The sequence below is a fragment of the Amia ocellicauda genome, chromosome 3 (assembly GCF_036373705.1).
Source record: "Amia ocellicauda isolate fAmiCal2 chromosome 3, fAmiCal2.hap1, whole genome shotgun sequence".
Taxonomy (NCBI): Eukaryota; Metazoa; Chordata; class Actinopteri; order Amiiformes; family Amiidae; genus Amia; species Amia ocellicauda.
Window position 1 is genome coordinate 37,136,989 of NC_089852.1, and position 23,167 is coordinate 37,160,155.

A 23,167-nucleotide genomic window follows, 5' to 3' on the forward strand; every position below is an offset into this window, starting at 1 on the left:
GTAACCAGCAGGCGGGTGTTTAGTATTTCATTAAGTTTTTAATTGTAAATAAAATGTAATACAACAGAAGTTTCAGTTGTAAAAAGATATACTGTATACAGTACCTTGTAAATTAAAAAGTTACATTATCTACAATATTTACTTTTTACAAAACATATTCTTTATTACCTATGGGGTTGTATTTAATTCACTGTAAACTGTCAAAGATTTGATGTCTGTTAAAAGGTGTGCGTTGTACAGACAATTTACTGATCAAACTTGCAATTTTCAAAAAATGGTTACCGATCTCTCATTAATTTAGTTTGTCAATTTAATCACTGCTGTGCATTTCCCGTTAAAAAAAACAACACTTTTTTTAATGGAATTGTTAACTTCAAAAGACTTCCTTCAATCAGTCTAACTAGTAAGCAATGACATGTCAATGAAGGAAACTGCATTTTACAACAGTTCAGTCAAAAATGATAATGACCTGTTCATTTGGATGTCTGCCATGTTTTGGCAATAATACGTTTCAATGTTTTATATATATATATATATATATATATATATATATATATATATATATATATATATATATAATCTATATCTATGAAAACATTAAACATTCATTGGTATGTACTGTAGACAGTTGCCTTTTTAAATCTTCATTAAGATCTCACTGCTTTAACAAATTGCACACAGATTAAAGAAGATACATTCAGTGGTGATTCAATGTTTCAACCACAGTTGCTTCTAAAAATGCTACTTGGTCTTATCATATGGCCTCTTTTGCAAAATGTGAGGCCTATTAGGTCCTTTGTGATGTGAAATGTATTTTAAGAGAATGAACTGTAATATTCCTTTTACATTCATTCATAGAAGTACTGCTATTCAAATAATTGTTTTGATTAATGTCAGTCTTTCAAGTAGTTTAACACAATTGGGAAAATTTTAGAAAAATCCATGTATGTCCTTAATTTACAGTACAATCTCCAGAAGAGCTTAAGCAATTGATGTATACAAACCATGCAAGTAGCCTGGAAATAAATAGTTTTATAAACCAATTGCAAGAGACAATACCAAAATGAAAGCGAAACCATAACAAGGCATACTATGAAATAGGTGGACCACATTCATAGATCTGTGAACAGCTCCTTTTTTTACGTATTATTTTTATATAACAAATTGAGAACAAGATCAGGATGACTTTCAAAGTTTTCTTGGCCCCGTAAAAGATTTACTTTCAAAACTTTCAAACTCCAAATGTGTTAAAAAATTACTTCAGCCCAGACCAAAACAACATTTTGCCCCACCTACCAAAACAAAGTGCCATCATTCTTTTATTTTTAACTCATTCACCCCAATTTGGAATCACCAATTAATTAATTAATTAGGCTCCCCACTATGACATGGTGCTGCTTCAATAGGCATGAGACAAAGCCCACATCCTCCGATATGCATGTTGTCAACACCATGTACCTACCAAAAGGCCTACAGATACAATTTATCACATTGATTAGATAAGTTGACGCAGATAAGACCCCGACCTTGCAGGCACCTGAGCAGCCACAGGAGTAGTGTGCGGTGAAGACGATTCTTCTCTCTACTGCCCACTATCAAAGTACCCTCTGCGTCAAGTCTCTGGGTCGGTCGAAGCCTAAATTGCACTTTTCCAAACTTATGGTGCTACTTGCTAGACTTTACTGCAGGTCAATTTACATCCAACTTTGTGGAGAATAAAATATCTGAAAATCATCCTGTAATTTGTTAAAAGGTTAGCAAAAGCTCGATCAGATTCCTTCAGAGCATTTGTTTTTTATTTTTAGCCAAAGGGTAAAGAAGAAAAGGTAATGGAAAGCAATGCCAGTAAACAATGCTGATGACACACGTGATTCTCTTTAAAATTTACTTAAATACATCAAACAGATATAGGTACAGGACCTTACATTTCAATAGTTTAACTAATGAATACATTTTTCTAGGGAATAGGTCATGTACTTGTAGCAGCAAAGTCCAGGAACAAAAAAAAGATCCTGGCCTTAATGTTTCTACACAAATTGTAGGAATGTTTTGCCTCTTATTATTTCTCTCACCAACTGTAGCATTATGTTGTCATGGCTATTGATCAGGATCGGGAGAATGCTTGCAATGACAGCCTGAAGCCGGATTGGATCTCATTTGTTTGAATGATCTCTCCTGTTTCCTGTCTCACTCTATCATGCATCAAAAGCACTCATTTCTGTAGAATGTATTACAATAACTAAAAGGTTTTTGCGTAGAAGGACAGTTTACACCTGAATTCAATATAACAATTTTAATAGAAAGCAATTATACTTTCATTAAACAAAAAAGAACATTGTATTGTAACTTTTTTACATGATTTGCTAATTCCACTAAGTTTCAGTTTTTCTGATTTTTATGCCTCTAGTGTTACGCATTCAAATTAATTATTGCTAGATTTAGAAACTCTGCCTATCAAGATATGTGGATCATTTCAGCTAATTAGTGCCTCCCACAATTTCACAGTTTCCATCTGCAAATATGTTGGAAGAGAGCAGGGTGATGCTTAATTCAAAACCAAACGGATCATACCCCCCCTGCAAAAATGGTTTCACATTGAAATAACACTGATCAAGTGATTGTGCTCCACAGGACGGGCCACTCTGGAGCGGACACTTTCCGGCATCAGCACTCGGGGCCCCCAGTCTCAGGAGCCCAGCTGCATCTCAATTTCAGGTGGAACTACAGTGTATCTGGGATCCAGCTTAGGTATAAAATCCCCAAAATCCTGGGATGCTTTGGTTCCAAATACATCCAGTGCTTTTCTGTTCATCACAGCAAACCTGCCAACACAGAGGAGGAGGAGATCAGTACGAGCAAAGGCTGGGAAATCACCAGGTTTTCATGCAATACACCAAAGACTCCGACAACTAAAACTCTGGCACTTGTTTGTTCAGTCATTTTAGATTGACTGGACTGAGCATGTGTGAGCTAAACTTGGCCCCAAACCTGAGCCTAGCAGGAACGAGAGATTACAGCTTATAAATCTTCTCTAAAGTCGCACAGTCATGCACAAAGCACACGAGAGACGGTGTTTACATAATATTGATATGTGAATCAGCTTTCATCCATAATACTGCTAATAATAATAAAATATGACCCATCTGCCAAAACATTAAGGGAGCTTTCTGAAAAAAATAGTCCAGTGCAAAGAGCTGCAATACACTGAAATGGGTAACTGGTAGTTTTACAAAGAGTACAAATAGTTAATAAAACATTTTAAATTATGACTATAAATATTTTTGAAAGACAAACTAAAACCATTGTATTTTAACCATTACACAAAAGTGAAATACTATCCATTCCTTTTAAATGTATTTCTGTAAAAAAAAAAAGATATATACATATTTATGAGGTACCAGAACTCAGTAGGATTTAGCATAACTGTGCCAAAAGCAATATTTCCTTCTGGAAGACCCGAAACACTACATTTTAGATTTCAATTGAAATGAAGTTAAAATAGTTTGCAGAAACCGGTGTTAAAAATATTCACCACATTTTCTTTACATAATACAAATCCAATAACACTTCTGTTATGAGTTGTATAAATAGCCATCATTCACCCACCTGCCCTTGGTCAGTCTCAGCAGGAATTTCCAATATGAAGGCCTCAGATTCTGGACTTCCATCACAGCCTAATATGAGAATCACAGTGGAGAAAACCATTATTCACCTCACAAACATCTCTACAGGACCTTCCTGAGCCACAGCCATTCTGCTACACTGGAAGTTTATTCATAATGTTTAAACCGTCTCTTTGCTTTTGGTCGAATGCTATAGTACTCCATATCTACTCCATATAGTTTCAAGCAAGTTTCCATGCCGAGGAACATTCTTTTCAGGCCACAAAGAATCTGATACCTTTGGCTTTTCAAAGATGTGTGTGTGTGTGTGTATATATATATTTTAAAATACGCTAATGGTAAGATAAATTATTATGGTTTCAATATGGTATTTCAAGGCTGATATAGATTTAAAATGGCACGGTTATTTATTTTCAGTGAACGTTTCCATTTAAAGATGGTTTATTTCAGTATGAGATGCAGATGACAAGGAGCTGCTACTTTTTGAATTTTAGGAGCCGTTTTCCATTTCAGTGCCAGAATATTTTCATACTCAAGAATATTAACTAACACTCCTAATTTTATCCGCTGCAGTAGAGGAATGTGTGAAATACAATAACTTCCCTGTGTACAGTAATATATATCTACAAATATAAACATGATGATATACATAACTGTAGGTATGTTCCCAAGTTACTTTTGGGAAGTATAGTAATTGGCATGCCTTCACCTACATTTCATTAGAAATGTTTTATTCAGTGCTGTATTAAAAATAACTAGTACACTTAACTGTAGAATCTGTTTTTTTTTTTTAATGACTCCATTACTTAGAAGAGAAGAACTGAACTGCAAACTTACCGCCTGAAAGCAGATTGCTGTGGAAATTGCATAGATCAAGGTGTCAGCATGTGGAAAGTAAGGAAACCTCCCCGCCTCGATGCCTTTAAAATACATGGTCTGTCCAAGAAAGCAAGCATCGGTCACAAACTGGTTCAAAAAGAGGACTTGCAAAAACAAGTTTTGTATTTATTAAAAAAAAAAAAAAACATTACGAAATTAAATCAATACATTATTCAATCCTATATTGGCCTGTTTTTTGGGGAAGTGGGTTTATAAAGAGAGTGGCACGTATTGTTAGTATTGTCATTACTTATTTACTTACCTCCACCAGTTTTGAAGCCAGGTACATTGAGATAGTGGTGCTCTTGTAAAACATCATGGAGACGCCGGCTAGAAAGCCTTTAAGAAAGACATGTCAGGTAGAGAGAGGAAAATTGAATAATTAGTAATTTAAGGAAGGAAAACAAACTTTTAAATACATCTTCTACTAAACACAGATCTCTTACCAGCGATGAGAGCATGAAGCTCATCGTCCAGATTCCTGACCCACCGTAACAAACAGCTTGTGCCCTTTAAAAGACAAGCAGTACACTTAATAAACTAGACAGCAGCACAGGTGAAAAAGCACATTCTGTCACTAGAAGCAATCAGTGGAGAAACCAACAAGGGTATGCAGGTATAAAGACATGAACTTTCAAATTGACCCAGCCTTATTTTCAGTAGCATGAAAGGTCTGTTCGTTGTTGAGATCCTTCTGTTTGCAAATCACCTGCACTGGATCTACCACTGATTTCAGGAAATAAGTCTGCAGAAGAAGGATAATCTCTCAAACCGAAGCCTAAATTATTTCTGATCCAGCAAAGCAATATCCCGTCCAACGGTATCAATGGAAAAATAAAAATGGGGAGAAAGAAAAATACACACTGGGATTAAGCTTGAAATAAACCTGTGGATGTTGATGGACACAAGCGAGGAGAAGAGTTTACCTTGTATATACTGACAAAGGAGCCCAGGAACGCACCCAGCTGGAAGTTCTCCTTGTTGTAGAGCAGAGAGAGCAGCCGGGAGGGTTTGGTGAAGAGATGGCGAAATGCTGACGGGATCCTCAGACAGCACTGAATCAAGTAACCAACACTGAACATCCGAATAAAGCCCTGCAACAAAATAAAGTATATTTGACAGATATTCCTGCATGAGAAACTAAGTTAGATGCCTTAATTGAACGCATATTTCAAAACGGAAACCTGCCATCAAGTATTGGGTTTATAATGTGAAGGAGGTTGGTGGGCCAGAGTTGATCTAATCTAGGCCTTCAGTTGAAAAGCACGACCAATATCCATCCCGCTTGCAATTAATCCATTTTGATTTCCCCTTTAACACTATCCCTCAACTGTGCTATGTTTGAACTTGTGTTTGTTTGCTTGTGGAAAAATGTCAGTTGTAGCTGTGATCTTCAGTCTGTAGGTTTAACAAATTGTGTCGAGCAGCAAACTATTTTCAAAAGGGCAGTGCTGGTATCAGGGCATGTGTGTGTTAAACTTGGCCGTTTTTTGTTTTTTTTTTCTGGCTGAATGAGGTGTGTTCTAATCTGAAAGGAAAGTGGTATGCATTTCAGGATATCCTCTCTCTGATGCTCTCCAAATGCAGAAGAATGATTATGCATCAGCTCTGTCCAGTGGTTTATTATTCATGTGGAATAGCTGGGAGTAGTCTTCCTAGGACAGAACTAGAGAGTGTTTAAAAACCCAGGAAGAAGATACTCCCCAGAAAAACAAACACAGCTTGGCAAAACTCAAAACAGTGTGAGCAAAGAAGAGCAAGGCTCCATACTGATAAGAGGCACACCTTCAATCTTGCAGTTGTGAAAGAAAGAAAGAAAGAAAGAAAAAACTAAACTACAGTTCTGTCCTACTGCATGAAAACAAATATTCTTGCTGTGTGAGCAATTAATACTGAAAAAATATGCATTACATATTTGTTTGTGATATTCTTATGTCTTGAAACCAAGAAACGTTTTCCGATTTGAACTGTTGCTTAACCTAGCTTAAAGAACGTACTTACTTTAACACAATAGGAAATGCAGTTGTCCCCATAGTGCTTGCAACACCTATGTCTTGGTCCGTGCTTGCATCTGGAAGCAATAAAGAAAATCCCGTCACTCGCATTTCATTTTTGGCAATTAAACTTTGCTTTAAACAAACATCACATTCAAAAGCCATAAAATTACAGGAAAGCAATTTATTTTGAGAAGAAAATCATGCATTTCCTTAGCCAGCTCAAGTTAATCTAATATTTAAGAAAATAAAAGTAGTTGACAGGGCATTAAGAATAAATGGTAGTGTACCAGCATAATTTTCTTTCAAAAAAATGCACAGTGAAACTCTGGGCTAAAACTAAAATGTTAAGTAGGTTTTATGCCAACGTTTCAGTACATTTTCTACAGAATATGCATTTTCTTGCTGTAGTTTATCACTTGTATGATATACATGATTAAGATATATGTCTGGTTTTGTAGAATTAAAAAAAATCAACAGCTGTAAAATCCCAATAATGGGATGATAATTTGGTTTAATTACACAGAATCTTCAAATTAAATATATGCTAACACAGGCCTACTTTTACACCACTGACGAGGGTTTGGGAATTTTGCAATTTTCTTACATGGATTCTATGAGGTTTCGAGTCAGTGCTGCGAGTGAACTTCTGCTTTTCCTCGGTTGAGTTTCTGGTCTCTCTTGTTCCTGTCTAGGCCTCTCGGGACCTCTTACATGCGCACTTTCTGCCAGAAATGAGTGTGTTGGGATCTCTTCTTTTCCCACAATGAACCTAGAAGAGGAAAAAAAAAAAAAACTATTATAACTTGACAGAAAAAAAGATTTACCTCATTCACTCACTTTCTTTCATTGGGTGTTTTGTGACGTTTACCACATGGGTTAACACTTATTTTTCTTTGTCTTCCTTTGGGGTGATAAAACGAGAGGCAGCTGTGTGAATGTTGACAGCTATGGATTTTATGACACAGACACACTCAATCTAATGAACTTGACTCCATAAAGTAGCTGGTAAAAAATGCAGAGTGACTGCCTTTTAGTTCAAATACTAAACTAATTGGTATCAATGGTATAGGTATTGCTATTGAATCTTAGCTAAGTATATTAATTTGCATATTTACAGATTCAGAGGCATTCGAAGTTCTAGAAATGTGCATCATTGCCTTGTTCTTCATATACTCATCTTTACTACATGAGATTTAAATTAAATATCTACATTCTAAACAAGGCAGACTGACAAAATAGTATTCAATTCATATACAATGAGTGCAAATAAAGCATAGTTATAAGAATTTAACTTACTTAAGTGCTGAAAATGTAAAACCTTTGAGTCCATCTTTGCACCTAAAAAGAAAATGCATGCAAAGATTAATATACTATGTTCTTGTATTTGTTTCACTGTTTTTAAGACATCTGTAGAAGAAATACTTTGTTAAACTTCTCTGTGGATAAGAAACATCCATATGCATTAATACACATTTTAGCCAAATCTCAATCCTACTTTCATGTCAGTTCAAAACATTTTTCCACAATTTGTTACTGCCTTCTTGCTGTAAAGGGTCATGTGTGTATGGCAGATTTTTAGTGTGTACATCTATAACCAATATCTTGAGAGGAAAATATAAGCTGGGCAGAATGTCCATATCTCATTTATAACCTTCCATATATTCTTTAAAAAGATTGTTTTCATTTTCTGCCTATGCTATACAGATTAAATAAGACCCAGCAGATGGCGCTACCAAACTTTATTTTAATATGTTACAGAACTAGATAGCAAAAAAATTAAATGACTATCCATTAACAACTTTAATTGAAGTATACCCCTTTAATTAGAGATTAGAACATCATAATCTGCAGTAGTTTTCTTTCAAGATAATTCTGGATATTGTTCAGGTGAGTATTTAAAAAAAAAAACTGCTATAAATAATTAAAACTCCCAGAGTCTCTAAGCAGTTGAGAGACATTGTTGTTTCTCTTAATTTTCCTATATCCTAGGGTTTATTTGCTTTACTCGCTATGGATGGAAGATAGTTGGACACAAAGGAAATTGTATTTTGTTCCTTGAAGGGTTTCCACGGGATTGAATTACTGTGTTTATTGTAAAGGAGAGTTCCGAATCTACTTGCTTTAACACCACTTAACTTTTAATAAATCCCCAACCCCCAGCCCCAGTGAATAACGCCTGGCCGCACAGCACAGAGCTCCACCTCTCCAATTAATCTTCGTGAACTACGATCAGTCTCCTCCACCTACTCTGTTTACATTAAACAGCACTAACATGGAGGGTTATTTGGACGGCAGGAATTCAGTACTTCTCCCTTTTCCCTTCTCCAAATAAACAAAAGCAAAGATTAATATCTCCTAATCTAGGTAGACATACATCACATGTCAGATTTTATTGGAATACAAACAGGGTAAATTAACCAGCTTCTTTGTGAATCGGCAGTAAAACACTTCAAAGAACAATATACGAGGAGCTGGGCATTTCCAATCAAAGCCTCCTAACTTCAGAAAGTAAAAACTGGAAGCGGCTGTTGAATAATGTTCTAATCTTTGCTTTCTGTTTAATGCAGCTTAGAAACCCTACCAATGAATTGATAAATTCTGCTCAATCACATGAATAATTTCCTGAAAAACAGAACACATATAGCAGTCTGGCCTTCGCCCTGTTTTTATGAATGTCAATTGTTGTTTTATATCATTTAATATGAATTACAGTTTTAGTCCACAATGTGTAATTGTCACATCACGTTTAAACAGAAATATGATACAAAGAAATGCAAGGATATCTCACACACCAGATTAATAGTTCATGTTATATCTTTGACCAACAACTCCAGTTTCTAAAAATGTGTGCTGAATTAAAATACTTGCTGTGATTGAATTTTTATGATTACATTTTTTAAATTACGGATGGCATGTTGATTAGCTTAGGGATATGATATCCCCCTGCAGACAAAGAATCAATTCAGGGGAAAAGTTGCTGTAATCCAGGCACGGCATACTGATGGCATTTCTAGATATGCTAAAACTATTTTGAAGGCTAGTTAAATATTATATATATAAATATTATGCTCTTACACTGGGAGAATTGCCCAGAGAAGATGGCAATTTATGTACGGATACACAAAGTATGTTTGTATACAGTAAGAGGGCATGGTATCAACAGACCCTAGATAACTCAATCATAATAAAGATAAAACCAATAAATTATAGAGAACAATCTAAAAAACAGATTTACTTTATTGAAAAGTAACCTCATTCCAGAGAATAAGGAAAACAAACATTAATATACTTCGGCCACAGGCTCAGATTGATTATGGAGTTCACCTATTATTCATGCATTTACTATGCTGAATGGTGGAACAGGAAAGCAGTTTAAAAAGCTTAAAATCTATAGCGATAGTCAAGGGAGGTGATGAAAACAAAAAAAAGGTAAAATCAACCAAAAAATTTGTGAAGTTTGACAGAAACCCAAACAACTGTATCTGGAAGCAAAGTACAAGTCAAGGACAATTTAGTAGCTGCTTATCCTGCTTCCCCAACAGCTTCCTGAGCAGGGTGTGGAAAGAAGGAAATAGCATGACCTTGAAATTTAAGATGAGGGAAAATTGCAAGGCTCAGAATTAAAGGCTTCTGAGATTCTTACTTATGCAAGCGACACTCATCTTTAATTTTCAACGGCTCTTAGGCCAGTAACTTAAAACTGCCCTGCTGGGAAATCAATATCAACTTTATTTATACGTACTTATGCAAACAAAAATAAGGTCTGCACAGCAGTTCGTCTTCAAACTGGAGTTGTACAGCAGGTGTCTGTGAAATGCTACAGTATACAATATTTAATGAGAAGACACTCATCACCAGGGCTTTCCAATTGAAGAACGCAGGCCGGCCAACACCACCACTGTTACCTGAAACCCTTCAGATATTGCCGACACCAATCAGGAGGCTTTGATCATCTGACCAACGCCTTCAAAAATAGAAAATATAGGACTGAAATGTGATTAACTATATTTCTGAGCAGTATCTAGTTCAAATGCTTTCCAGGGAATGTAGAAGATGCCTATTCTAGCTTTCACTCAAAGTGTGGCTAAGTTCTCCTGCAATCAGTATTGTGGTACGTTAATTTGCTGTAACTGCTTCAGGCTCAAGTAACCTTCCAGCAAACAATCTTGTAAAATATCTACCTAAACAGTGCATGCATATCAATAATACCAAAAGTTACAGTAGATGTTTGAATTAAATTAGTATTCATATTTATTTAAACTGAAAAACCTGGACAAAAGCAAACTGATCAAAATCCATCAACTGGCATTCGATATAAACAATATTAGTGTTTATCCAGTTTTTTTTTTTTAGTTTCTTCTAAGGTTTGTGAAGAACAGTTTTATCGATCTTACTGGAGATCAGGGGAAGCAGCTCTCAGACTCCCCAGTTTCAAGGCCTACGAATAGTGTAGGAAAGGCGATCAAGTCTGTGCTAATGAGCTGTGGGACGAAGTCAGGGGCTGGGAACAGAATCTGTGTCATGTACACCCTGAGCATCTACGTGCTTAAACAGGTGGAAGACCTGAAATAAAAAAGGAGGGAGATAACATCCTAGGGCTTTTGTGTCACACTCTGATAGTGTGCAAGCACCCACATGGGACCTTTAACCCTGCAAGCTGATACCCCCCCCCCCCCCCATCTGTCATGCATGCACTTCTCCAGGAATGTGCACTAGCTCTGCCTCTGCTTCAGTCAGTTTGTTTACTATCAAGAGGATACATGCAGGGACTCTCAGTGCTGTGGGCATCCTTGACAGAGGAAGAAAAAACGTACTACCATTGAATTTATGTCAGATGACAATGCAATGGACTGATTAGGCCATTCTCAAATGTAACACCAAAAGTCAGTCAAAAAGTGACACTTGTGCTGGATTGCCTACATGAATCCTCACAATACTCCAAGTACTTTTATTGACAATTAATATGCAGTTCTCTCCTGCATTGTAAATAAATGACACTGGTGTAAGGTCAGATTTTCAATTGCAGATTAAAGTGGCTAGCGATCCCTCCTAATGATATGAGGAAAAGGCAGAAAACTGATATGAACCAACCAACGCTCCTCCTCTGGAAAACCAGCAGACCAAATTTTCACAGATACCCAAATAAGGTGAAAACAATCGTCTTGAATCGTCTTGTACCCAACCCAGGGCAGACCGAGGGAGCACTCTGTTTATACTCCACCACAGACTTGGACAGCTTTGCAAAATAATCCAGTACATTATAGGAAGCAATGCCAATGAAAGCACACATTTACTGTAATTTAAAATAAAATATAAAATATGTTGCTGTTGCTTAATTTGAGATGGCCGCAGAGATTTATTTTTCGATGTTAAGTGGTGGTATTTTTCTCCTCAAAGAAAATATATGTATAGGGACATAAATCTGGACTTTTAAAGCAACACACTAAACTTATTTTCAACCAGTTACTTTTCATATAATGGTTCAATTAGTGTAGAAATTTCCTTTTAGGTTAACGTTAAAAAATAAATATTAGAAAGCTTTGCCGTTACTGCATAATTTCTCACGTTACACATCTTTTTTGTCCCTTTATAAAAGGTGGGAGGACCATATCTATCTGTGTTTATATGTATTTGTTCAAGTAGCAAATCAAAGAGCTATTCACACACAAAAGCACCTCAGACCAAGATGCACCCAAAGTAATGAGACAAGAATTGACACAAATTTTACACAAGGTTAATTATTAATATTTGTATACAACAGCAATCAAAATTACTTGCTGGCTGTTAAATTTGTTTTCAACCTACACTGTAATAGGACTTTGGTATAAAATGTTAGATTGAAATGAACGTGGAGTGGTTTACAAGCTTTTACAAGTTGTTTTATTGGCTTCTTACAAAGGATCAGCAAGCAGAGCACAGCACAGCACAAGCATAGCAAAATAAAATTAATTAACTGGGGTACATTTTGTTTTCTTTAAAAGGACACTAATCAGCCAAACCCTTCAAACAAATCACACAACCGTCACCCTGGCGTCAGTTGAAATAAGTCATTGTGTGTTGATTTGTCTGAGGAAGGCAGGGTGTTAGTTAATTAATCAGGAAAAATAACCCTTTGCTTATATTGGTGGCCGACATCGGCAGTTAAACTGCAATCAGTGCCGGCAGCAGATGTCTCCACTATAGCACGGCTCGGTTTCAGTGAACTAGAACAGAGCGATGCGGTGCCTGGCTTTTACGACAATATTTTACAGAACTGTCAGTACAAGGATAGAAACAATAATCCTAGTAAAAGGAAGGAAAATCTTGGTGCTGTTCCTTTACAGTCCTGTATCTCTCTTACAAAGGAGTTGGTGCCATTGTGTTTTATGAGGTAAATACTGGCAGAAGTTACACATTAGCAATATACATCTACACCCCTACATTAAACAAATGCCAATTCCCACAAACATTTTCACAATTACAGGACAGGTACCTAATAGCAGTACTCAGTAATTGTAAGTTATTAAAATCAAACTTGCACATCTATTACAAATCTTTTAATTTTGACAGCTACCTGAAATAGTATCCATTTATATTCTACACTTTACTGTGGTGCAGTAAATATAAAAGGCAACATCCTTCCAATACAGCACGTTAATTATTTTAATTCAGGCTAAGAAACCACTCAAGTTAAGCGTTGGGAAGCTGTTCAGAGGTTTGTGGGCTGCTTTAAAATCTTAATGGAAAAATATGTACCATAATGCCTTTTATGATGGAACATTTTTTTTTCGTGTCAGAAAATTCCACTTGAAAGGTGCTGTGTTTATGTTGCCATGTTACATACAGTATAAAATCTTAAATACCCCCGACAATGACCGAGATCTGTTAACACTCCAAGCTTTAAAATAATCCTTGTTAAAAACCACAAAAATGGTTTGCCATAATTATATAGTACGCTGTCAGCATTTCCACATCAGGTCATGCAAGCTGACATTAACGGACAAAGAAATACACACAAAAAAAAAGCTGTAAAATGGGGGTTAGAAACATCGAAGTTCACAAGAAAAATCACAAGTTTTATATTTTGGACAACATTTGTTTTGTATAGGCTATATAAAAGTACCTACATGAGGGAGATATTTCAATGTGTTCATTACTCTGGGCCATTTATCACAACACTAAGGCCAAAGCCTGCTGCTTTAATGGGAAACAAATGCTCACTGGTGTTATTTATGTTTTGCAAGGTAAGCAAACTTAGCTCAACTTACTTAATACGACGAGCACATTGGCAAGGTGCACATAAAGGGAGTGGGAACACATCTTCCTCAGTACAATCAATCTAAAACAAGGCAACATATTTTAAAACCCCATGGTCCCCCTACACAAAAAATTTGAATGATATACTAAGAAAGATCAGTGAGGTCCAGAAGCCAACTGGAAACAAATTAGAGCAAAAACTTGGCTAGCAAACTGCAGTATCAGACATGATGCCTACTATAAACACACACAGCCATATTCCCCAGAGCAATTTCATGTGTACTGAAATAGAAAAATGTTACAGCATAAATATTTGGGTTTCTGTGGTTCTTTTATTTAGTTATGATATAGTGAACCCTTAAAGCTCATGGTGTGGGAGACATTATTTATGTGAACTCCAGGGTACTTTAAGTACAGGCTATTTATTACATTTGTGCCATGCAATTTATTTTATTTTATTGCATTCTCTCTCAGTTCATTCATACTACCATGTGGGGGTGTAAGAGGGTGTTTATATCAAACAATGCATAATAAATGAAGATTTTCAACTAGATCACATAGCATGCAGAAACCAGAATATTTACTCCAGGAATAACACATATTTGCAGTGCCAGTTTAAGTAGAATAGAGGCCAGATACACACTAGATAATACTGTCTCAATAAAACAACTAATGTATTGTGGCCTTGTGTGTAAGAATGTACAGCCAAAGTGTTTAAATAATTAAATCCAGAGCTTGCGAAGGTACAACCCTGCAGCTGGGACCGAGAACTAGCATCAAAGTCACACACTGCGTATATAAAGTCTTACGACTGCTTTATCAAGAAACTGTAAATCACATCACAGTTTACATTGTTCTGGGGTACTTTTTCATATTACAAAGCTACTGTTATTTGGTTTTGTTTTTTAAACCAGTGTGATTCAGACTTGTTCAGAATGTGCCAGATAACTTCACTACCACTGACCTCGAGAGTCCAGGTGACTGATCTGATATGAAGCTCTCTCCTTCAATAATTATATCTGACTTAATCGCATAACATGACTGGACATAACAGATACATTATATTAAATACCAAACCACATATAATGCAATATATATTTTAGTGAATCTCAAATCTTTGGTTTCTTTTTTTCACACGTTTTATTTGACAGACCTTTCAATAGCTTTTCACGAGTTTTCCAAGAATTATGTTTCATGCTTGAACACTCAAATAACTATTTGTTTTCATTTTCCAGATGATCTTGGTAAAGGCATCCTCTGGATTGAATATAATAGTCTTGTTCTACCCAGAATCCATTTTTTTAAACTATCTGAAGGAACGTCATTATATCAAAGCTAGATGAACAGCTTCAACAACAGCTATATAATACACCGATCAGCGATAACATTATGAAAACTGACAGGTGAAGTGAGTAACACTGATAATCTCGTCACCATGTCACCTGTCAGTGGGTGGGATATATTATGCAGCAAGTGAACATTTTGTCCTCAAAGTTGATGTGTTAGAAGCAGGAAAACTGGGCAAGCGTAAGGATCTGAGCGACTTTGACAAGGGCCAAATTGTGATGGCTGGACGACTGGGTCAGAGAATCTCCAAAACTGCAGCTCTTGTGGGGTGTTCCCGGTCTGCAGTGGTCAGTACCTATCAAAAGTGGTCCAAAGAAGGAAAAGCGGTGAACCGGCGACAGGGTCATGGGCGGCCAAGGCTCATTGATGCACGTGGGGAGCGAAGGCTGGCCCGTGTGGTCCGATCCAACAGACGAGCTACTGTAGCTCAAATTGCTGAAAAAGTGAATGCTGGTTCTGATAGAAAGGTGTCAGAACACACAGTGCATCGCAGTTTGTTACGTATGAGGCTGCGTAGCTGCAGACCAGTCAGGGTGCCCATGCTGACCCCTGTCCACCGCCGAAAGCGCCTACAATGGGCACGTGAGCATCAGAACTGGACCACAGAGCAATGGAAGAAGGTGGCCTAGTCTGATGAATCACGAGTCCAAGATGTTGACTTGGCCTCCAAATCTCAATCCAATCAAGCATCTGTGGGATGTGCTGGACAAACAAGTCCGATCCATGGAGGCCCCACCTCGCAACTTACAGGACTTAAAGGATCTGTTGCTAACGTCTTGGTGCCAGATACCACAGCACACCTTCAGAGGTCTAGTGGAGTCCGTGCCTTGACGGGTCAGGGCTGTTTTGGCAGCAAAAGGGGGACCTACACAATATTAGGCAGGTGGTCATAATGTTATGGCTGATCGGTGTACAACTAAATGTGATTATATCTCTACAAGTAGGTAAACAAAAATGCACTTTCAGGAAAGTTTCATCTTCTGAAGAGCTTGTGTGTGCTGCTAATTAATGAACGGAAAACTCTTACAGATCTTTATGCAAGTTACACCTTATTAACTGGGGGGGATAAGCCATGTGAGTAATTGTGCCCATGGCCAATTTTGGTATTCAACAAGGATACAGCTTTGAGTAAATGAAAATACAAATTACCTAGCAATGTAAACAAAGCCACATACAATATGCAATTAATGTGTTGAGGGGAGGTGGTGTGCTAAGCAGTCTGAGGTTAAAAAGTCACAGAAGCCAGTACCTGTCAAGACAAGTAGTAAAAGTTAACTTGCCAAAAATAATACAAATTCAAAAGAATCAGAAAGCGTGATGCAGTAGAGAACCAGCAAAACACAGAACAAATTAATGTGCTTCCTGTGGCAGATGACAGCTAGGATCAATTAATACCTTTTAGAGAAGTGAAAAGTAAGGGTATTACTGATCATAGCACCATCACATGTCAATCTCCAGAGACAATACGGACCCACGAGGTCATCTAACTGTTTTGTTCTGCCTGACATTTTAAGTCAGAATGAGCCATCGCTTTCTCTTAATATACCCAGGACATTGCAAATGCAGGCAAAAGTACTCTCTCATTTGCCCTTAAAATAAGGCATCAACCTTCTTGGTTACATATGGCCTAATAGAAAATGGAAAATAAATAACTTTAGTCCCACTGCAACCAACCTATTCAGACTAAAAGGAAGAACACCCTCATTCTCAGCTGACTATGCTAATATAAATTTGCTTTGGTCTGCAGATTTTCCTGAAATATAACACTCAGCTACGAGAGTTTCAGCTGCATTAACTGTGAGTGACTGATGCGGGAAAGAGTTCTTGCACCTGCCCTGCACACCACCCCCCCCCCAGTGTAAAACTAAAAACCAACCCTGTCACTCTCAACAACCTGCTGTACTGGTGGGTGTAATGACTAACAACTCCTTGACATTTTTCCATATATGTAATTAAGTCTTTTTTTCCCTCCATCTTTTTAATATATGGATAACGAATGCAGGTCATGGAAGTGGGACACTCATGATTAATACATACTCTATTATGCATTTGTCCAGTGTTTGGGAAACACAGCAACAATTATATTTTTTGTACTTCAACAGTACAGTTCACCCAGCAGAAAAAAACACTGCTGTTGGAAGACATTGCAGGGTTTACAGATCAATTCCAGAGCTTGATTCACTCTCAAGGTATTCCTTGTGCAGAGAAAAGTATAAAATGACTTCCACCCCAGCAGCCAGGCTACTCTGTGTATTCTATGTGTCTGGTGTCTGGCTGCTGTATTTTGTCTGAAACATTCAATAATCTTGTAAATTAGCATTTCAAAGCCAGATAAGTGTTTCCAACTCAATTACAACAGCAGTTAAATTCAGTGGTGAAAACCGCCTCCCCTCAGAGGCTGCCTGGGCTCCCAGCACATCTGCTGTAACCTGAGAGTCCTCTGCCTCTGGTGGGTCCACTTTCTTCCTCAAGTTTAATTTCTGTCATCACCTCTGAAGCATCGCCAATATAAACAGCGAAAGTTGGACAGCTATACGCTAAATTTCAAACTTTAATGTCAGTTCTGACATCTGAAGATATAAATCAATATTGCTTCACAGGGATTTTTTAAACAAAATCATTCATAGCCAGAGATTTATTTGGACATACTTTGGATTGAACAAAGTCAAACAAGACTACTATTAAATGTACCATTACAGCATATAATAGAAAATAAAGCCTATTCACAGTCGATCTACATCTTCCAAACCAATATGTATTCCAGACAGGGAAAACTGTTTTGTTTATTCCCACCCATGGAAGAAATACTACTGTAAAATTCAAATAGACAAACATTGTAAATGTTACTGTGTAAAATTACTCCAAGTAACATTAATAATTTTGTGTTAATCATACTTCATCTCCCCCAGAAAAATAATCAGATTTGCATACAAACTGCAGGAATTTTATGAAGTAATTCAAACCTTGGAGATATTTTTAAAAACCTAGTATCTGAGAATCATGACATACAGATAATGTGAATATAACCAATAATTAAATTTATTTCAAAACAATCCCCTTTTAAACTCTGTTAGAGCCACAAGAATGTTAGGATCTAAGAAGAGCAAGATACTAATCCTGAGTGAGATCCTTGGAGTAAATTCCTTGAGAAGTATGCAAGGCAAGCATATGTAGGCCTATTTCTTGATGGCAAAGAGTATTCCCTGTTCGTACAAAAAAATATTGAATTATGTTTATTATGAAGTTAAGTCACTTATTTTCATTTCTGTAACAAAGAATTTGAAACCTCAACTAAGCAGACTGGATTCCACCCAGACATGATGACAGCACACACAGGACTTCTCTGTGCCAGTTTTTTAAAACCAAAATGGAGACAGCAGTGATCCTATTTCCATGCTGAGTCACCCTTGCTTTGGATGGCCTAACATACCTCCAAACACTTGGCTTCCTTCTTCATTCCTCTGTATGGCCAAGTTTCATTATGCCTTTACCTTTAACCTCCATTTTGCCCATTTTATTTTTGATTATATTAGGAACACAGGTAGAGAACCAAAGTAAATGTCCCCTGTGTGTGTTTGTGTGTGTATATATTTATATAGATATGAAATGCAATGAAAAACTAAAGAATAAACTAATTTAATGCAATGCTGATAATTTTGTTACATGACTATGTCTACAATACAGTAGCAACTTGGTGCAATTGAGAACATTGTTTATATCTGCAGCAAGGCTCTGTCTCCCATCCACAACTATGTTTAAAATGGGCAATTTAATCAAAGGACAATTGCCATTCAATTACATTTAGTAAGACCTTTACTAATTATATATATATATATATATATATATATATATATATATATATATATATATATATATATATATATATATATATATATATATGCAGTGTAACCTGTGGCCCAGCCACCCTGAAGACTACTCTGGTCACATCTCCCATGACAAGCACAGAATCTGCCATGTCAGCCCGTCTAGAGTTACAGCTGTTGACCAGATGAACTATAGGCCTACATATGTAACATGTCATTCATTCAAATATTGTGTGTAACAGCTTTTTAATAAAAATAAATAAATAAATCTAAATGTGATGTCAGCTGCTGAATACTTTAGTGTTCTTATCAAAAGGCAGAAAATAATCCATTGTGACGAGACTAATACAGTCAGCAGGCCGTTCATAAACAACCTTATGAAAATCCACGAGGACTCATCCAGTGACTCGAATCCGATGATGACGAATCCCGTTGGGCATGGACTAACAGACACGCTGTCGGGTGACCTCTCTCTGACACGTTCCTGCTCCAATAGGTTGCATCACTGGAAAACCAAGCGCTCCAGAGCCGCGCATGGGAGCCGAGAAGCTGCGTCTCAAACTGTGCTTTTTGTCTCCCTAAAGATCAAAGCCAAGTGAACTCTGTGAAGCTCAATTGCTTTCCCATCATCTCACTTGTAATATCAGCGCCCAATCGCAGCCCTGCCTAAAGAGCCTGAAACTGTAAGACTAATGTAGTACATTGTGAAAAGATCAAATCCCCTTACAGAAAGCATTTCATGGCAGCTGGGATATGAACCCCCCCCGGCCTCACCCCCACCCCCCAGAAGGGACAAGTGCCTTATTCTCTAAGGCCTGAGAACCAGAAGCCACTTTCTTTCTAACCCCACTTTTTTTTCCCTTCTTTTTTTGTTTCGTGTTTCTAGATGACAGGAACATGATAAACAGCCAAACCTCCAGGACTTCAATTGGGTTCTGACAAAAGAGCCATTGTGATTGACAGGTGGAGCCAATCAAAGGGAGGAGACCCCCTTTCCTTCCTCTTCTGGATGTCTTTGGATAAGATGGATGTAACCTTAGACTTTAAAAGCATCTCCCATTACGGCCCTGAACACCTAGCAGGTAAACACCTTCCTGCATAGCTGGCATACAATCACAGATCCGAAACCAATACCCACGGTGTAAGCTGATAATAGTGGAAAATTTTCCCAAAGCTCAGCTGGGCTGATGTAATTTACATGGCAGAAGCAGAACTGACACTGTATAGTCCAGTAAGTCTTTTCATTTCACTGAAACTCCTAGTGCTTTTCCAAAACAACTGAAACATTACTAATACAATTATTTCCTTTTTCCCCCACCCACTTTCAGTAATGTTTACATCTCTCTGTGTCTGATTTAGGACAGAGAAGGTAGAGAAACTCAAATCTAAAACAAAGAGACCTCTTAGAAACCAAAAATAATCCAACGTAATTAAAAGGTCTGTTCATGGTTCATATCCAAGCAAGTGTCGATTGAGCGTGTGCCCACTAGGGGGTGCCAAGCAGAAGACAATTAAAAGTCAACAAAAGTGTTAATAGCTGGGTTATGGGAGGAGGGGCTGATACGGAAGAAAGATGGACTAAAACTAAATTTTATTTTTTCAGTTTACTTGAATGGAAAACTATTGCTAGGATTTTTAGTTCATTTTTTGATTGTTTAAATTACATTACAGTGCAACTGTAACCCTCACGATGACCAAAGCCAGTCACACTCTGGGCTGTACGTCAGCCTTCGGATAATCTTTTACTGCCCCATCACAAGATGTAAGACTTAGATCTGGCTCATTATACCATGGAAATTAGATTTCACGGACATGTTGCAAACAAGGAAGGGAACAATGCCTTATTTATGGCATTGAAACTCACAATCCAAACCTTGTGATCTTTTCTAATAAAGCATATCATTATTAAATGTATCCTGGAAGTACAGTATCTCAAGAAGCAAGATACCATCAGTTTCTGGTTCATATCAAAATACAAAATGGTGATTAGGATGTGAATCTTGTTATATGAAAATTACATTATAATTATTATTTTTAAATAGTAACATTTTACTACTTTATATGTTCACACACATGCAAGTCGACAACGTTTTAGATATTTTTTTTAGTAACACACCAATATTATATTAACATATGGTTTATTCAGTATTTACTTAATTTAATATGTGATTATGTTGTATTTATTTAAATGCGGATAAAAATGTTGTTCTTGGTTCATACCCTCTTTCTGCATTTTAATCACTGCACAATCACTTCCTGCTCTGGGATAGTAGCCTTATCTCGAATAGTTACTGCATCATCTTCTGACAGCAGCTGATTGCAGAAAAGTGAAAACGTTTTCCACAGTTCTACTTTTACCAGATCCATTATTCAAGAAACCATGACCCCTCCCTGAGGCACTTTGTGGATCCAATGAAATAATGTTTGAAACACCTTGTACACAAGGACAATTAATCTATTTCAAAAGATGAAGACCATTGTACACAGAGACTAAATTAAATGTATGTGAAATGTACGCCTCTCTTTTGAGTACGTGTATGTATGTATGTGTATATTATATAGATTATATATACACACACACACAAATGCTTTATTTTGTATCTTAAATTAGGATGCATCTCTGTGATGAGAGGATTACAAATACTAACCCCATCCCCACTTTCAGAGAGCAAATTTCCATTTGAATGATGACCACTTAGCTCTGTGCATCTGCAATAAGAGCCTACAGGGGTAAAAGAAAGAAAAGAAAGAAAAGAGGGAGCCAGCTTTGATCTTTGGAAGAAAGGTGAGAAGCACGGCGAAAGAAAATCATATACCGTCTCGATTTTTGATAGCCCCAGCTCGCACACACTACCACAAAGAGAACCATAATTAAAGGAAACCAAATAGCTCTATACAAATAGCCCTGTCATGAACAAAAGACAACTGAACTGGTTGAATAACAAGGCTGGAAAGCCCTCAGCACCTGCTGGGTTATGGAATGATGGAGAATGCATTAGAAAGTTGATATCGAGGCAGGATTCGAATTGAGCGTCTTTGCAGCACTAGTCAAATGAAGCTTGATGAAGAACAATCAGACTGTGAGTCCAAGATTACAATTACACAGAAATAACAACCCAAGGGACCACAACATATTAGGTGGCGCAGTGTTAAAGGCCAGACTTCCTTGTTTGTCAGACAGTCTTCATTACCATACAGTTGGGAAACAAGAACATTTTAACAAAACCTTATTCCAACCTGGCAATCACAACTATTTGTAAATCCATTTGATTGAGGCAATACAAATCAGTTACAATTTCCACATTTCCTTTTCATTTTAGGTTGATGCACTAGTCTAGCTCTAACTAACCCTGCACTTTGTGTACATATACATTTATTGGATCAATTATCATTTAATTTAATATAGATTAATAATTACTTTTAAAAAATTACGATAAAATATTCAATAAATCGCTTACATAACCACTTAAAAATAGGCTAATGGCTGGGAAAAAATAGAGGACAGCAACAAACAAACTAACAAAATACAGAAAATCTTATTTACAATCCCTACAATGTGTTATGGTTTTGATCACAAGCTAGAAGGAAATGACAAAAAACAACAATAAAAAAGGACTGTCATTTAATATCATGTCCTATTAAAATTCACTCTACTTTGATACACAAAGACAAACTGTTGGCAAACTCTAGGTAATAGCTAATCCACACAAAGCGAGAACAAGATTATCTTCTTCCAGCTTACTTTTTTCAGTGGTAAACCATACACTTCAATGGTTTACCATTTCACCAAAACAAAACATATTTTCCACCAGATACTACTGCATGTCAAGTGATAACTTAAAAGAATATATAAACAAGACATCGTATACAAATGCCTCACTTCATAAAATCTTGTTAGCTATACTGTAACTAAAAGTTATATTCAATGTTTTTTAAATGTCTTTGTACTTAAAATGTACCAAAATTATTTTCAAAACATCATTTATTGCAATAACGTGTATAACCTCAGTTACTAGTCAAAGGTAATTACTGTGCCCCTTATTATCGAACATCTCAAATTTCAATTTTCAGAATTTGGTCCATGATTTCATGAGTCTTCAGTGATTTATTTCAATCGCATAAGGGGCAGGGGAAAGGGAATTATAACTGAGTGAGGCATCTACATTTGCTTTACAGAAAAAGGGTTAACGACATTAATGAGTGGGGTTCTGTGCAGAAGCTGCTGAAATTCCAAATCTCTTAATACAGCTGTTGGACAACA

At 36.8% G+C, this 23,167-nt stretch overlaps 1 protein-coding gene across 1 annotated transcript in view; it reads right to left on the bottom strand.

Moving 5' to 3' along the window:
* Nucleotides 1-1,774: 1,774 nt before the first annotated feature.
* tmem135 (transmembrane protein 135) overlaps nucleotides 1,775-23,167 on the bottom strand; it is a 65,286-nt gene continuing 43,893 nt past the window's right edge. The window contains exons 7-15 of the mRNA XM_066699283.1: nucleotides 7,796-7,837; nucleotides 7,104-7,268; nucleotides 6,504-6,573; nucleotides 5,429-5,596; nucleotides 4,949-5,012; nucleotides 4,765-4,841; nucleotides 4,461-4,559; nucleotides 3,607-3,674; nucleotides 1,775-2,822 (exon numbers count right to left, since the gene is read on the bottom strand). Coding sequence (XP_066555380.1) covers nucleotides 2,687-2,822; nucleotides 3,607-3,674; nucleotides 4,461-4,559; nucleotides 4,765-4,841; nucleotides 4,949-5,012; nucleotides 5,429-5,596; nucleotides 6,504-6,573; nucleotides 7,104-7,268; nucleotides 7,796-7,837 — 889 coding nt within the window. The 3' untranslated portion in view covers nucleotides 1,775-2,686. The remainder of the gene's footprint in view (nucleotides 2,823-3,606; nucleotides 3,675-4,460; nucleotides 4,560-4,764; nucleotides 4,842-4,948; nucleotides 5,013-5,428; nucleotides 5,597-6,503; nucleotides 6,574-7,103; nucleotides 7,269-7,795; nucleotides 7,838-23,167) is intronic.